General features: G+C 49.8%; 1 protein-coding gene across 2 annotated transcripts in view; it reads left to right on the top strand.

Annotated features, from left to right (window-relative positions):
* MEGF11 (multiple EGF like domains 11) overlaps positions 1-14532 on the top strand; it is a 257227-nt gene that overhangs the window by 219856 nt on the left and 22839 nt on the right. For both annotated transcript variants that reach the window (XM_040225825.1, XM_040225826.1), the window contains exons 10-14: positions 728-848; positions 1784-1947; positions 3022-3124; positions 8998-9144; positions 9500-9634. In XM_040225825.1, the coding sequence (XP_040081759.1) occupies positions 728-848; positions 1784-1947; positions 3022-3124; positions 8998-9144; positions 9500-9634 (670 nt within the window). The remainder of the gene's footprint in view (positions 1-727; positions 849-1783; positions 1948-3021; positions 3125-8997; positions 9145-9499; positions 9635-14532) is intronic.

Here is a 14532-nt window from a genome sequence, read left to right on the forward strand (position 1 = left end):
GTGGCTTCAAACAAAACAAGTGTGCTATCTTACATTTCTGTAGGTTGGAAGTCCGGTATGGGTCTCACAGGACTAAAGTCAAGGCGTCATCTGGCTATATTCCTTTCTGGCGGCTCTAGGGGAGAACCTATCTTCTGCTCATTTGGATTTTTGGCAAAATTCAGCTCCTAGGGTTGTGGGACTGAGGTCCCCATTTTCCTGTTAGTTGTAAAATGAAGCCTCTGGCTTCGTGTGTGTATGTGTGTGCGTGGGCGTGGGCGTGGGTGTGCGCGTGTGTGCGTGTGCACGCGCACGTGAGCACACGAGCTCAGTTGCTTAGTCACGTCTGATTCTTTGTGACCCTATAGACTATAGCTTGCCAGGTTCCTCTGTCCATGGAATTGTCCAGGCAAGAAGACTGGCTTCTAGAGACCACTGCATTCCTTGGCTTGTGGCCCCATTCCTCTGTCTTCAAAGTCAATGCCAGCAGGTGGAGGACTTCTCAAGGCTATCTTTTTAGTTATCTTCTACCCTTAAGGACTTACAGGATCAATTTGGGCCACCCTAATTGATCCTGTAAGCTAATCAGAGATACTCTCCATCTCAAAGTCCTTAATCATGACTGCCATGTAAGGTAACATATTCACAGGTTTCAGAGCATGGAGAGGGGGGCAGGGGGGAGGCATTACCTGCCGTAGCCACTTAACATGGGGTACCTTCCGACCCAAAGCCGCTCCTGCTTTTCCAGGGGGAGGTCTGTGCAGTCCCCTGTGCGGCGGGCACCTATGGCCCCAACTGCTCATCTGTCTGTAGCTGCAGCAACGGTGGCACCTGCTCCCCAGCTGATGGCTCCTGCGCCTGCAAGGAGGGTAACGTGCCTGCTTTCCCATCCCTTCCCCTCAGATGTGCGCACAGAAGGTGCCCAGGTGGGCTGCCAGCGGCCCGCCCACCCACCCTCATGCAGAGTCAGGTAGCCTGTATGTCAGGCTCCAGCCAAGGAGACTCATGCCCAGGACTTCAACAGCAGGAATGTAATACAAGAGATTTGTTGCCAGGGTGTTAGAAGAGCTGTAGAGATATGCAAGGGAATGTGAGCAACCCGGGAATTCGTAGCTTCTCTCACAGTTGCTACCACTTCTAGGGTGAGAGGGATGAAGGGAGAAAGTGGAGTTCTCGGAGCCTGTGAGTGAGGGCCACCTGGTAGGGACTGAGACAGGGGCAGAGCAGCTGCAAGATGGTGCTGGAGGACTGAGACAGCCGCCCCCAGAGGCCCTACTCACAGCAGAGAAAGAAGAGAAGATGCCTGTGCCTCTCCTGCCCCCGCCCTCCCGTCACTGGCCAGGTCTCCCGCTGGCAAGCCCACCTGAGAGCAGCTGCAGGGGTCAGCCCCCTGAGACACAGAACAGAGGAAGGGGAGAAATGGATCTGAGGGCACACAGGCCAGTAAGCAGCCTCAGAATAGGAAACCAGCCTGTTCCCAAGCACAGGGCCCTGAGATAAGCTTCCTGAGTCCGCCCTGAGCACAGAGAGGACCCTCACCTCCACTGATGCCCTGTCTGGGTGGGATCACCCACCTACAGCAAGAACAGGGAGAACCAGCAGGCAGGAGAGCCAGCTTCTAGCCCCTGTGCTCTCAACAGCCATGCTGTGCTTCCGAGTGGACTCAGCAGGTGGGATGCATGCTCTGCCCCAGCTACCAGAGAAGGGGTGGTTTGGGTGCATTGTCCTGTACAGAGCTGGGGGAAGTGGGCAGAAAACTGCTGACACATGACAGAGAGGTGACAGCCTTGTTCCTTCCCCTCAGGGTGGCAGGGCCTCGACTGCACCCTGCCATGTCCCAGCGGGACATGGGGCCTGAACTGCAACGAGAGCTGCGCCTGTGCCAACGGGGCAGCCTGCAGCCCCACAGATGGCTCCTGCTCCTGCACCCCCGGCTGGCTGGGGGACACCTGTGAACTGCCCTGCCCAGTGAGTAGTGGGGTGGGGAAGGATGGGGGTGACCCAGCAGCCCCTCAGACCTTTTCCCTGTGGTTATTTTGTCCACAGAAGTACAGAGAAGAGCACTGGACCAGGTGATGGAACACCCGGATTTAGATCTCAGCCCCAGTTCTAACCTCTCTGTCCTACTTTCGGCCTCAGCCCTCTCATCTGTAAAATGGTAGATACTGGGGATATGGTGGCGTGAAGTCACTTTCCCCAGGGGGCTCTTGGTAACCATTATTGACTCTGGCACAGTTAACCTGAGCCCAGATGCAACTCCAGAATCTTTCATGACACAGCGCTACAGAACAGCCCTTCCTAATCTATCAGAGTTGCCAGAGTTGATAATGGAATGGCTAAGTTTCTTTCTAACTCCAACAGCCTATAATTTTATGATCAAGGTGTGGGAGGACTAAACCCAGCATTATCCAGCAATAACCACCTAGACTTATTCCCTGGATCTTAGTCTATGATACAAATAAGTTAAACTAACTGATGGTCTATTGAATGAGTCCCACAGTCCTGGGTTCCAATCCTGGCTTTGCCTCATCCTAGCTATGTTGCCTGGAGCAGGTTACTTTACCTCATCTTTAAATTTTGAATATAATGAAACCATCTCATAGAGTTGTTGTAAAGATTAAGAGAAATGAGTTAAATAAGACTCTTGATAACTAATGTTTGAGCACACAACAAACATCGATTGCCACCTTCTTACCCAGTAACAAAGAATAAATCATAATCCTTCTTTATATGTGATCAATGTTCTAAAACTGACAAAGTGCATTTTCATTTCCAATGTTAATTAATGATCATTATAGCTCTCTGAGAAGTAGGAAAGGACTATCACTTCCCTCCTTCCAAACTGCATACTCCTGTTAATGCAGCCAAGAAAATTTTTGGAGTGACTTCATTGAATCCCCAATTATAAAAACATACCTTCACTTTGCCCCGGCCCCAGTTTCTCTGCATCCTTGTTGGGTAACAGCTCAGTTTTGTCATCAAAATCCCACAGAAATGTGAGAACCTCTGGGGGTCTGGATCTCACCATTTCTGTCTCCACAGGATGGCACATTTGGGCTGAACTGCAGTGAACGCTGTGACTGCAGCCACGCAGATGGCTGCGACCCCGTCACAGGCCACTGCTGCTGCCTGGCCGGATGGACAGGTAACCCCCTCAACCACGCCAGCTTCCATGTCCTGGGAAACTGAGCTTTTGGTATTCTGCTACCTTTTCTTGACTTTTTCTTCTTTTCTCCTTCACTTTCTCTTTTTATTTCCTAGGAATGCATCTTTCCTTTATCTCCTCTGGGCTTCAGTTCTCCATTCCATTCAAGTTAACAAACGTTAATTGAACACCTATTATGTACAAGCTCTTTTCTAAGGGCTGGGGACAGACCAGTTTTTAAGTCAGACAAAAGTGTGGGTGCTCAGTCTGTACTTACAGAGGATATGGTGAGGACAGACCAGAAACTTTCACCTTCGCCCAGGCTGACTCCTGGTCCCTACACGTGTCCTGGCAGTCCACCCCCTAAATATACTGCAAATCCATCCATTTTTCACCAGCCACTGTCACTCTGCTTGTACACTGAGCACCATCCCTCACCCGGCACTGCCTTGGCCTTCTTCTTGTCTCTGGGCCTCCCCTTTTGTCCAGCTGTCCCTACTCTGAACATGGTGACCAGATCCATTCACATCACATTGAGGCTCAGAATGCCTCGATGGCTTCCCATGGCATTTATCCAAAGCCTTCCAGTGACCTGGGGTCCAAGTGGTCTGGCCCTCCCCAACTCCTCCACCTCTCTTATGCCCCCTCCCATCACTCACTTTACTTCAGCCACATGGGCCAACTGTCTCCTGACTCCAGGCATCAAATGTGCATTCCCTCTGCCTGGATCACTCTTTCTCCTCCTCTTTACCTGATAATACCTTCTCATCCATCATATTTCAACTTAAAGATGACTTCCTCTGGGAAGGCTCTATGCTCAGATACTACCACCTCCGCAACCTGGCCAAGATTATGAAAGAACTCCTTTAATTAATTCTCAGAATGCCCTACAGTATTTTAATTCTCAGAATACCCTAACAGCGGTACTTACTTCGATTGTCACTGAACTCTGATTGAGTAACTATTCATTTATTATCTGCCTCCCACATTGACCATCAGTTCTGTGCAGGCAGGGACCAATCCGCCTTGTTCACCACTGTATCCAGTGACTGTCACACACTGAGAAATGGTTAAGGACACAGAGCTGGAGCCAGGCCACCTTGGGCAAGTCCTTTACCCTCTCAGGGCCTGAATCTTCCAACCATAAGATGCAGATAATAATAATCCTTATAACTACAGGGTCATTTGGAAGTTTAGATGAATTAATACCTGTAGGTGCTAACAGTACCTGGCACAATAGTAGATGTTCAGTAAGTGTAAGCCACAAACACAATGTTAATGACATGTTGCATGAATGAACCCACTGGCCATTCCCAAAGAGGTGGACAGCAAGGAGCGAAAAATACAGGCATGGCTGGCAGAGTATGTCCTCAGATAAGAGTTCACACCAGGCTGCTCAGCAACCTCTATTCTCCACAACCAGAAAGTCAAGGACTGGGGGCATTGTTTCCTCTGTAGCATCTTCAATCTGACCCCCTTGTCCTGCCCCTTCGAACAAAGCTGGACTCCACCCTGGTTACCAACACCCTATACTCTTGGCTGAAGTCAAATGGAAATCCGCTTTAATTTTTCATTGCCTTAATTTTGAGTGAACCGATAAGACTTTAATGACATCTGGTGCTTAAAAATTCTGTCTTTGATGGACAACCTTTCAGCAAGGTCTCTGCTGTTCTAAAGCTAATTTCCCCAAAAGTGGTCCTGAAGTCATTTCAAAGGAGCAATCGATGTTCTGAAATTTGTTCAAGCAGAAGAAAACCAAGGAAAGATAGGGAGGGCTTGGGGTACAGGCCCCAGCCTCCTACTCAGTGAGCCCTCCCCACCTACCGCTGACCACCTAGCCCCTGGCATACTGCTCGTCCCTTGAGTCAACACTTTTTAAAAATTATCATCATTTTGGCTGCACTGGGTCTTCATTGCTGTGTGTGGACTCTTCTCTGCAGCATGTGAACTCTTTGCTGCAGCACAGGCTTTCTCGAGTTGTGGTGCATGGGCTTTCTAGTTGTGACGCGTGGGCTTAGTTTGCCGTGCAGCACGTGGGATCTTAGTTCCTGGACCAGGGGCCAAACCTCCCACGTCCCCTGCGTTGCAAGGTGGCTCCCTAACCACTGGCCCACCAGGGAAGTCCCTCAATGCTTTTCTTTGCTTTAAGCAAGTGCATGTCTTCTCCCCTCACCCCCAGTTAGCCACAGGCTTCTTGACTGGCATGATGTCTAATTCACCTTGCCTTGTACATAGTAGTTGCTAATTCAGTGTTTATTGAAATAAGTTGAAAGAAACTGGCCTGTAACCAAATATGGATTTTCCCCTTGAAGTGAGGAGACCTTGGTGATGATCTGCTCCCATCTCCTCCTGCTACACAGGAGGAAAAGGAGCTGTCCAAGGTCTCAGGACATTACTGCCAACAGGAGGCACAGGATTGCACTGTAAAGGGGAACCATTTCTTCATTCAACTAGCATTTATTGACCCAAACCATCATCAAGTCTTTATTTGGCAGCTACCATGTGGCTGGCCCTGAACTAGGCCCAGGAGTAAATGGCAGAATTCAATAATAGTAATAGACCCTGGGCACCTATTGTGTGCCAGACACTGTCCTGGGTGCTAGAGATGCAGAAATGATGATGATGGTTTCCCTGCCTATTGGGAGGACCTGGATAAAGAGTCAGAAGTGTCAATAAACCATGATCCCTGTCTCCCCAGGGCACATACATGAACTATTCAAATGATAGGTAGGGACAAAACTGTATGCCACTATCAAATATATGCTTGAATCCCTGGGCAGACATCCAGGAAGACTTCCTGGATGAAGAGGACCTAAAATAGTCCATGAAGAATGTGGGCTGCTGAGTTGCTACTGGCCTTATGATATGAACTAGAGGTCACAATACATGGACTTTTAGTCTAGCTGCACCCACCAATATAGATGTGTAGAGAGCCTCCAAAAACAAAATCTTAGAGATTCTCTCAGGTAAAAAGGAGAGGGCCCCCAAGAGGGATTATTATCCCCAGACAGGGCCTAGAGAAGGCAGCTAACTGAAGACACCACGCCTCTTCAGAAGGTGTAGTTCTGAGAGAGAACCTCCCTTTAGGCCAAGGCCAGCTGCTCTGACCTCACCAGTGCAACTGACCTTTAGATTCTTCTCTCCACTTAGGTGCCAGTGTCTGACGTTCCAAGGAGGTCTTAGGACATAAAAGAACCTCAAACAAGAGCCTCACCCACAGCACCAGACCTAGACTAGAATAATTGGCAGACCCTAGAACCCAGTGAGCCCTTGCAGCCATCTGCAATCTGAGCATAATCACCTTACACCTATGATTCTTAATCTCCAAAAAAAAGGAGGACACATTTTTGACACGAAGACATTTTGAGGATCCCAGACAGGAGAATAGCTATATTTCTGTCTACTGATTTGGGGGAACATGAGAGTGACCGGCTGCCATGAATTCAGGGGTACTTTTGCGTGCATTGTTTTATTAATCACAGTAATATCAGCTCATAGTGTTAGGAAAGAGCTGTATCTGCGTGTGATGCACGTGCCTTTGGCAGCCTAACAAAGAGCGCTTGATGCACAGGTGGGATCGGAGGCCCCTGTCCGATAGTGGAACTCCACCTTAGTCCAGTGTGCCTCCGGAGAGCAACAGGGCCCCTCGGCCTGCAGTCCGAATCTCACATTTTCAACATCCACGGGCACAAGAATTCCTTGAGGCACATCATGGCTTTTGGTTTGGGGGTTTTTTTCTTTTAATATTTATTTTTAATTGATTGATGATTGCTTTATAATATTGGTTTGATTTCTGTCATGTATCAACATGAGTTAACCATAGGTATACATATGTCCCCTCCCTCTTGAATCTCCCTCCCCGCTCCCACCCTTTCCCACCCTCTAGGTTATTACAGAGCCCCAGTTCGAGTTCCCTGAGTCATATGGCAAATTCCCATTGGCTATCTGTTTACATATGTTCATGTATATGCATCCACGTTACTCTCTCCATTTATCTCAAACAGCTTTGTGTTTTTTCCTGCTCCAGGTTGCCCTTCAGTCCATTCATGCCATTTGCCACCTCTTGTGAACCTGAAACTCCACTGAGAGAGACCTCCATTGTGGAGTGAAATGTGACCAATGGATTCTTACTGGGGAAAGATGGCATTTCCTGGGAGACTCTCCCCCCAACCGCTTCCCTCCATTGTTCAGTCACTCAGTTGTGTCCAGCTCTTTGCGATCCCATGCCAGGCTTCCGTATCCTTCACTATCTCCCGGAGTTTATGCAAACTCATGTTCATTGAGTTGGTGATGCCATCCAACCATTTCATCCTCTGTTGCCCCCTTCTCGTCCTACCCACAATCTTTCCCAGCATCAGGGTCCCTCCATACAGAGGCATCAGACATTTACTGTCATTTTCTGCAGAGTGGCCTCAGAAGCCCCCACCCTGCTGTAGAATTGAGCTGTCACAGGAGGAAAGCCCAGGGAGGGATAGGGAGCCGGGCTGGACGGAGGCACTGGAGGGGAATAAAGCCAGTTGATCCCCTCTCCCCCACTCTCTCCCTCTGTTCTGCCCCCTCCCCTTTCCTGCCAGCCCAGGTAGGCCTATACATTCCAGACTGCCTCTAAATTGGTCCCACCGCTCTCCTGCTGCTGCTAGGGCCGGCTCTGTTCACTGAGCCTGAATGTCTTCCTCCCACTTTCTCTTTCTCATGATCTCTGTCCTTATAACAAGGCAGACATGCTTTTTAAACTAATTCTGCTCCTCTCTGAGCCTCTGGATATTCACTTTCCAAAGCCAAGTTGGTCTCCGGGGCCCCCACAGTCCACTCACCTTATGCATGTCGGACTAGCAGCCTTTCTGCCTGGGAGGAAGCCCCTCCACAGAGCTGGGCATCCAGCCTCAGGCCTTTTAAAATTCCTTCTCAGCCTGCAGGCTGTAATCACCCCCAACATATATTTCCTTTCTCTCAACTCAAAAAGATTGTGTAGGCCTTGTTCTTCTTTCTGACAGACTCCATCCATTCCCCCTTAGGCCACTGTTTGTCAAACTGAAGGTCATTAAATCAATTTGTTGGGTCACAACCAGCTTTTTTTTTCCTTAATGAAATAGAATACATCATAGTGCAGAGAAAATATCAGATTGCATCATAGTCAGTGACAGTAAATGTCATTTGCAGAGCATTGGTTTCTATTATTCATATGTATGCACATTTGATACAAAATACATATTACACTGAGGACTATGGTCAAGAGAATCTGAAAAGAGCCTCCCACTCTCTGGGCCACTGCCCAGGGGCTGGTTGGCTGGGGCCCCGCAAGGACCAGTGGCCCCTGGACTAACATGGGTGAGCATGCAACTCACTCCTAGCTCATGTAGCACCCCCCATCATGGCACTTCCTTGCTCTACTAACCTTTGCTGTTCAGTAACTCAGTTGTGTCTAACTCTTTGTGACCTCATTGACTGCAACACATCACTAACCTTGGATTTCAGCTAAGATGTCCAAGACAAAGGAGGCCTTTCATGATCCGACCCCTTCTGATTCCCAAAACCTCATCTCTTGCTGTATCCCATCGTGTACTTTATGCTCCAACACACTATGCTCTATTATCCTTCAAGGCATGATTCTCTCTCTTGCCTCCTGCTCTTTGCACATAGGATTTCCTTTACCTGGTCAATTCCTACTTGGGTCTTCAGGACTTATACTTCAGTCATTCGCCTCTCCCTAGAAGCCCTCCCTGACCATCCAGACCTGTTTTTCCCCCCACATTTCCAGATGTGCTTGCCTCGCGACCCCGCCACCCGCTCTCTTGCTGCATAGTACACTCTCTCCATCACTCTTCCTTTCGCCCTCGCCCCTTACCACTGACCCGAGTCTGTCTGGCCCACAGGCATCCACTGTGACAGCACATGTCCCCCTGGACACTGGGGCCCCAACTGCTCTGTGTCCTGCAGCTGCGAGAATGGCGGTTCCTGCTCCCCAGAGGACGGGAGCTGCGAGTGTGCCCCGGGCTTCCGAGGACCCCTGTGCCAGAGAGGTAAGGCTGGCCCCCACCCAACAGACCTTGGACAGCTCTTCCTCCCTACTCCTTCCCAGCTGGAGAGAGGCTGGGCTTACAGAGTTGGCCCCCATCAAATCCCTCCCTCTAGTCCCCTTTCTCCCAGCCTTAACTTTTCTGTCCCCAAGTTCAGGGCCCAGCCTGACTCCCCTGTAGAAACAGGACCACCCCCACTCCTCTCTGTAGAAAGGAACAGGCCCTCCGAGGTGTGGGTGGATGCGACTCTCCCGGTACTGTTGAGAAGCCTCTCTCCTTCACCGTGGGGGACTGGACAGGTAGCCAGGCTGGCTGGTGCCCCTTGAGCTGCTGACCACCATCTCCCCTTCACCCCCAGTCTGTGCCCCCGGGTTCTATGGCCATGGCTGCAGCCAGCCGTGTCCCCTCTGCGTGCACAGCAGCGGGCCCTGCCACCATGTCAGCGGCATCTGTGAGTGCCTCCCTGGATTCTCCGGAGCCCTTTGCAATCAAGGTATTCTCTCCAGGGGTGGGAGAAGGGTGTTGGGGGGTGGGGGTTCAGGGAGATGAGGAGTCCTGGGAGGGGAGTAGAAGGAAAAAAGGTTCAGGATTCTCACCAGGCTCTGCGGAGGCGGTTCCTCGGCTCTTCAGGGTTTGTTGTTCAGTTGCTGAGTCATGTCCAACTCTTTGTGACCCTATGGACTGCAGCACACTAGGCTTCCCTGTCCTTCACTGTCTCCCAGAGTTTGCTCAAACTCATGTCTTGAGTTGGTGATGCTATCCAACCATCTCATTCTCTGCCATCCTCTTCTCCTTTTGCCTTCAATCTTTCCCAGCATCAGGATCTTTTTCAGTGAGTCAGCTTTGGGGGGCTTAGAGCTACCTTAATGAGAATTGGATATCACGGGCCATGAGAAAAAGCCATTACGCAATTGAAGGAACAGGCTCAGAGAAGGTAAAAAAGACTTCTCCATGGTCTCACGGCTAGCGAGTAGCAGAAGTGAAGTGAAGTCGCTCAGTCGTGTCCGACTCTTTGCGACCCTGTGGGCTGTAGCCTACCAGGCTCCTCCGTCCATGGGATTTTCCAAGCAAGAGTACTGGAGTGGGTTGCCATTTCCTTCTCCAGGAGATCTTCCCAACCCAGGGATCAAACCCAGATCTCCTGCATTGTAGGCAGACGCTTTACCGTCTGAGCCACCAGGGAAGTCCAGCAAGTAGCAGAGGTGAGAATCAAATTCTGACTCCAAAGCCCAGTCTAAACAGATGAAAAATGAAACGAGCATAGCTGAGGTCCGCATACGAAGTGGCCGCAAATGGCTAGTGCTGCGTGTCAAGTGGGAAAGGCAGGGAAGGCTGTGGGAGCTCAGAGGAGATGGTTCGGCTTTGCTGGAGATGGTAGCTTCCCAGCCCTTCTCTCCTCGCACTCAGGCCAACCTCACTAATCCCCCACTACACGCTTTCATGTCTCAGCTGCAGAATTCACAGCTCCCACTCCAGCCAACCTCTTCCACTCACTGGGAGTTGAAAGGGGGGTTAAGCTTATTGCACTGATCTGTGGTTAAAAAAGCCCTAATTTGGGTCGTATGCAAATTTCCATGCTGTGGATATTCCCACCATGGCTGATTTGAAGGTACTAGTGGTTTAACACCAGTTGTGAAATTCCTGAATATTTAACAACCAGGGTGAAGGCAGAAGCTGGCTTCAGGTGCACATGATTACTTATTGCTGTTGCTGGCTTAGTTAGGCCAAGGCAGGGTGGATTTGGGGGATAGCTCCATCCCGTGCTGGATGGATTTCAACGGGGACTTAGCCTAAAAGACAGATGGAAGAAAAGCATTGTGGGTAGAAGAACCAACCTGGGCAAAGCACAGAGGGGTGGATCTGTGACTGTCCAGCTGTAGGACGTGACAGGAAGATTCAGGGGCTGTGGGTGGCAAAGGGACTGGGAAGGTAGTCTGGGGACTCCTGAAACGTTCTGAAGACAAGGATGCAGAATTTGTACATTAACCTGTAAGAAGTGAAGAGATCTTTGTCTAAGGTAACCTTAGAACTAAAAGCAACTTCAAGGCCATCTATGAAAGAGTTTCATCTGGCTTCTGCTTAAATACTTCCTTTGAGCACTCACTGCTTCCCAGGGGACTGAATCCTTTTGATGAATAATGACCACTGAGCTCGGCTATTTTTGTAAGTGTGTGGGCCGTTAATATGTATGAGTGGGACGTTTACTCCATGTTGCTTTGAGGTCATGAGAAGTTTGGAACCCCCCCAGGAAACGTCTGTGACAGTTTCATTTGCTTGCATCCCTCCTAGGACAGTTTAATCATAACCTGACATGTCGAGGTTTACTTATTAAACATCAGAGACCCAGCTGTCAATACAGAGAGACTGGGTCTAAATTAGGACCTAAGCAGCTCGAGGAGTAACTCTCAGATCCTGCAATGTCTGATTTATCGCCCGCTGGCCTAATGAGTATTTTCCACATATAGATCTAATAGCGTTTGCTATTAATGGCAACTGCCCTGGTTAAGTCTCAAACCTTGTAAAAAATTGAACTGACAGTTTCTAATGACCGGCTTTTCAGCGAGTTACAAATTACAGACATTGCTTATGCAGAATCATTAAACATAGATTAAATATAACCGGATGTTTTCTTTTCACCAGCCCCCCCCCTGCTCCCCCCCACCCCCTTCTCTCAACCTTTCCTCTCTTTGCCTCACTCTTGATTCGGCTAAGAAGTCAGCCAATTAATGCATTAGACTGATCACATTAGCAGCTCTGTGGGTGAATTTGTCAGCCTTGTGTATGTGAGAAAGACTTCAAAGACTGTCTTGTTAGCGAAGATGAGTTGGTTTTAAGAAGGGGGTCAGTGGAGCATCTCTGGCACCCCACTCCCCACAGAGGGCCAGGACTAGGGGATGGATTCCCAAAATCAGGTACCTCCCAGAGGCTGACCCGTTTTTCAGGAAACAGAAGCGAGAGGCTGAGCTGCAAACAGGTGATGTACATGCCATCCTCCTGGCAGTGGACCTGCCCTGGAAGGAGCTAACGATTTTGCTAGGGAAGAGCACAGGGGCCCAGAGCAACCAGGGTTCCCACAACAATTAACTACAGCCCAAGGCCCGTGGGTGAGGGTTATCAGCCCCATTTCAAAGATGAGCAAACAGACTTGCTCAAAGGTACTGGGACAGTGAGTGGCAGAACTTCCAAGCTGTGGCCAAGTTACTTAGCCTCTCAATGCCTCAGTTTCCTGTCTGTAGACTTAATGATAGGGAGTAATAATGAACATGTATAATAATGAGAGTATTACAAGGTTAATTGCACTAATATTTGTGAAGCACTCTGAACAGTGGTACTTGAAAGAGACATAGAAGTGGATACATATATAAAACTAGCAGCCAAAGCTTTGGCTGGTGAGCCTGGTACACCATGCTGCCTTTATTGTTTGTCCCAGTTGCTAACAATGTCCTGGAGAGACACGGGGTGGACACAGATCGGAGGCAGCTGCTGCCCACCATCTAGTCGGGGGAGGGCTGGCAGCATGAGGCAGTGTGGCATAGGGAATGGCGAGGGCTGTGGGCCCAGGGAAGTCGCTTTTCTTCAAGAATCATCACCTTCCCGTGACTCCCTGTGTGGCCCAGCCAAGTGAGGGCCTCGGGGATGCAAGGACTTCCTCCCCCTTAACAGGGATGCAAGGAGGCCATCCTGGAGGGTGTAGGGCTGGCTGGAGCCGGGCTTTGAGGGGAGCATTTTGAGTTGAGAGGAGCTCTAAGGGACAGGGGCCACTGATCCCAGTTTCAGAACCCACTGGAAGGTCACTGCTCCTGAGACCAAGTTTGGCCATCTGGGAAATAGTTCTTGAGTGTTTGTTGTATGTCGTCCACTGTGATGGGCACTCCAGACACAATAAAGAAAAAGAGAGGCAAGTTCCCTGCCTGCACAAAGCCTGCGGTCCAGAGGGGAAAATCCTGAACTCAGCCTTTTTGCAGAACTTGGCGGGAGGCAGTGGTGGGGAGAAGGGGCAGCAGTTTATTTCCACATATTCAGCCTTGAGCACCTGTTGTTCTTCCAGGTGTGGTGGGGATACAGACATGGGTGGAACCCAGGCCTGGCCGGAAATGGTTCACAAGCCACAGTAACAGAAGACCAGGGAAGAAACTAATAGAGGGTCCTAGAAGCTCAAACAGGGACGTAGCCTCCCAGAACACAGAAGGGGGTGAGAGGATTCAGTTCAGCAATAATATAAAAAGCCAAAATAACTGAATCGAAAGTGGCAAGCTTTGTTTTCTTCATACATTAAAATAAATAAAAAGATCTAGAAGCAGGTTACTAGGAAATGGCGGGGTAGCTTTCAAAGGTGTCAGGGACCCAAGCTGCTTCTGTCTTGTTCTGCCATCCTCAGCATCCAGTTCACCTCTGGTGTAAGGTAGCTGCTTGAGCTCCAGCCATCTCACCCACAATCTTCCTCCATAATCCACGTTATTCTTCAATAGGGAGGAATGGGCAAATAAAGACATGCATTTCCACTTACCATTGGCCAGAGGGTAGTCACACCTACCCAGCTGTGTAGGTGGCCGGAAGCCCACAGAACTGGTATTAAAGGACTTCTTGTCTACTATAGAGGGATCACCGGGAAGGTGGCACTTAAGATGAGTCTTGTAGGCCGGGTAGGATTTCCACAACTGGGCACAAGGGTCAGGGAAACTCTGGGAGGAACAGTTAGAGTAAAGGTATAGACAGGAAAGGCATGGGGTGTTATTTGGAAGCTGGTGTGTAGTCTGGTGGCTCATGGTTTTTGGGTGAGGTGTGTTTAAGTGCTGATCTCTAGGATCTAGGTTTTATTCTGGGGCAACAGGGAGCCACTGAGGATGTTTGAGCCGGGCACAGGAGTGCAATGAAGAAGGCTGTGCTTTAGAGAGCTCAGGCTCTAGGAAGCAGGTGGAGGATGGATTTCAAGAGAAATGAGAGGTAGGTGCTTGATGAACTCATATCTAGTATTTAAAGGAGCTTGCAGCTTGGTTGAGGAAATCAGCTCTTCTTCCAGCAACCAAAGAGTGACTTCCTCCAGGAGGGGCTGGGCCCAAAATCCTGCAAGTGACTCAAAGTGGAAATACGACTGGAGCTCTGTGTTGGAGAGCCCCTTATGGACTCAGGAAGGTTCTCTTGAGGTGGCTGAGTGGAAGCTCAAGGAATAGGTTATATTTGGGAGGACAGGGACAGGCATCTGGGGCTGGCCCCCTCTCCAGCTAACTGCAGACAGACTGGCCACCCCACATGCCCCTCTTCTCCTGGCTTTAAACATCCTCTGCCCTGAGGCTGTGGGGCCAGTGGTACTGGTGCAAGTGCGGCCGTGGACAGCCGAGGGCTGCGGGCAGGGAGCAGTAGGGTGCAGAGGCGTTATTCCCAGCCTCACCG

This window comes from Oryx dammah, unplaced genomic scaffold (genome assembly GCF_014754425.2).
Source record: "Oryx dammah isolate SB20612 unplaced genomic scaffold, SCBI_Odam_1.1 HiC_scaffold_26, whole genome shotgun sequence".
In the NCBI taxonomy this organism is placed as follows: domain Eukaryota; kingdom Metazoa; phylum Chordata; class Mammalia; order Artiodactyla; family Bovidae; genus Oryx; species Oryx dammah.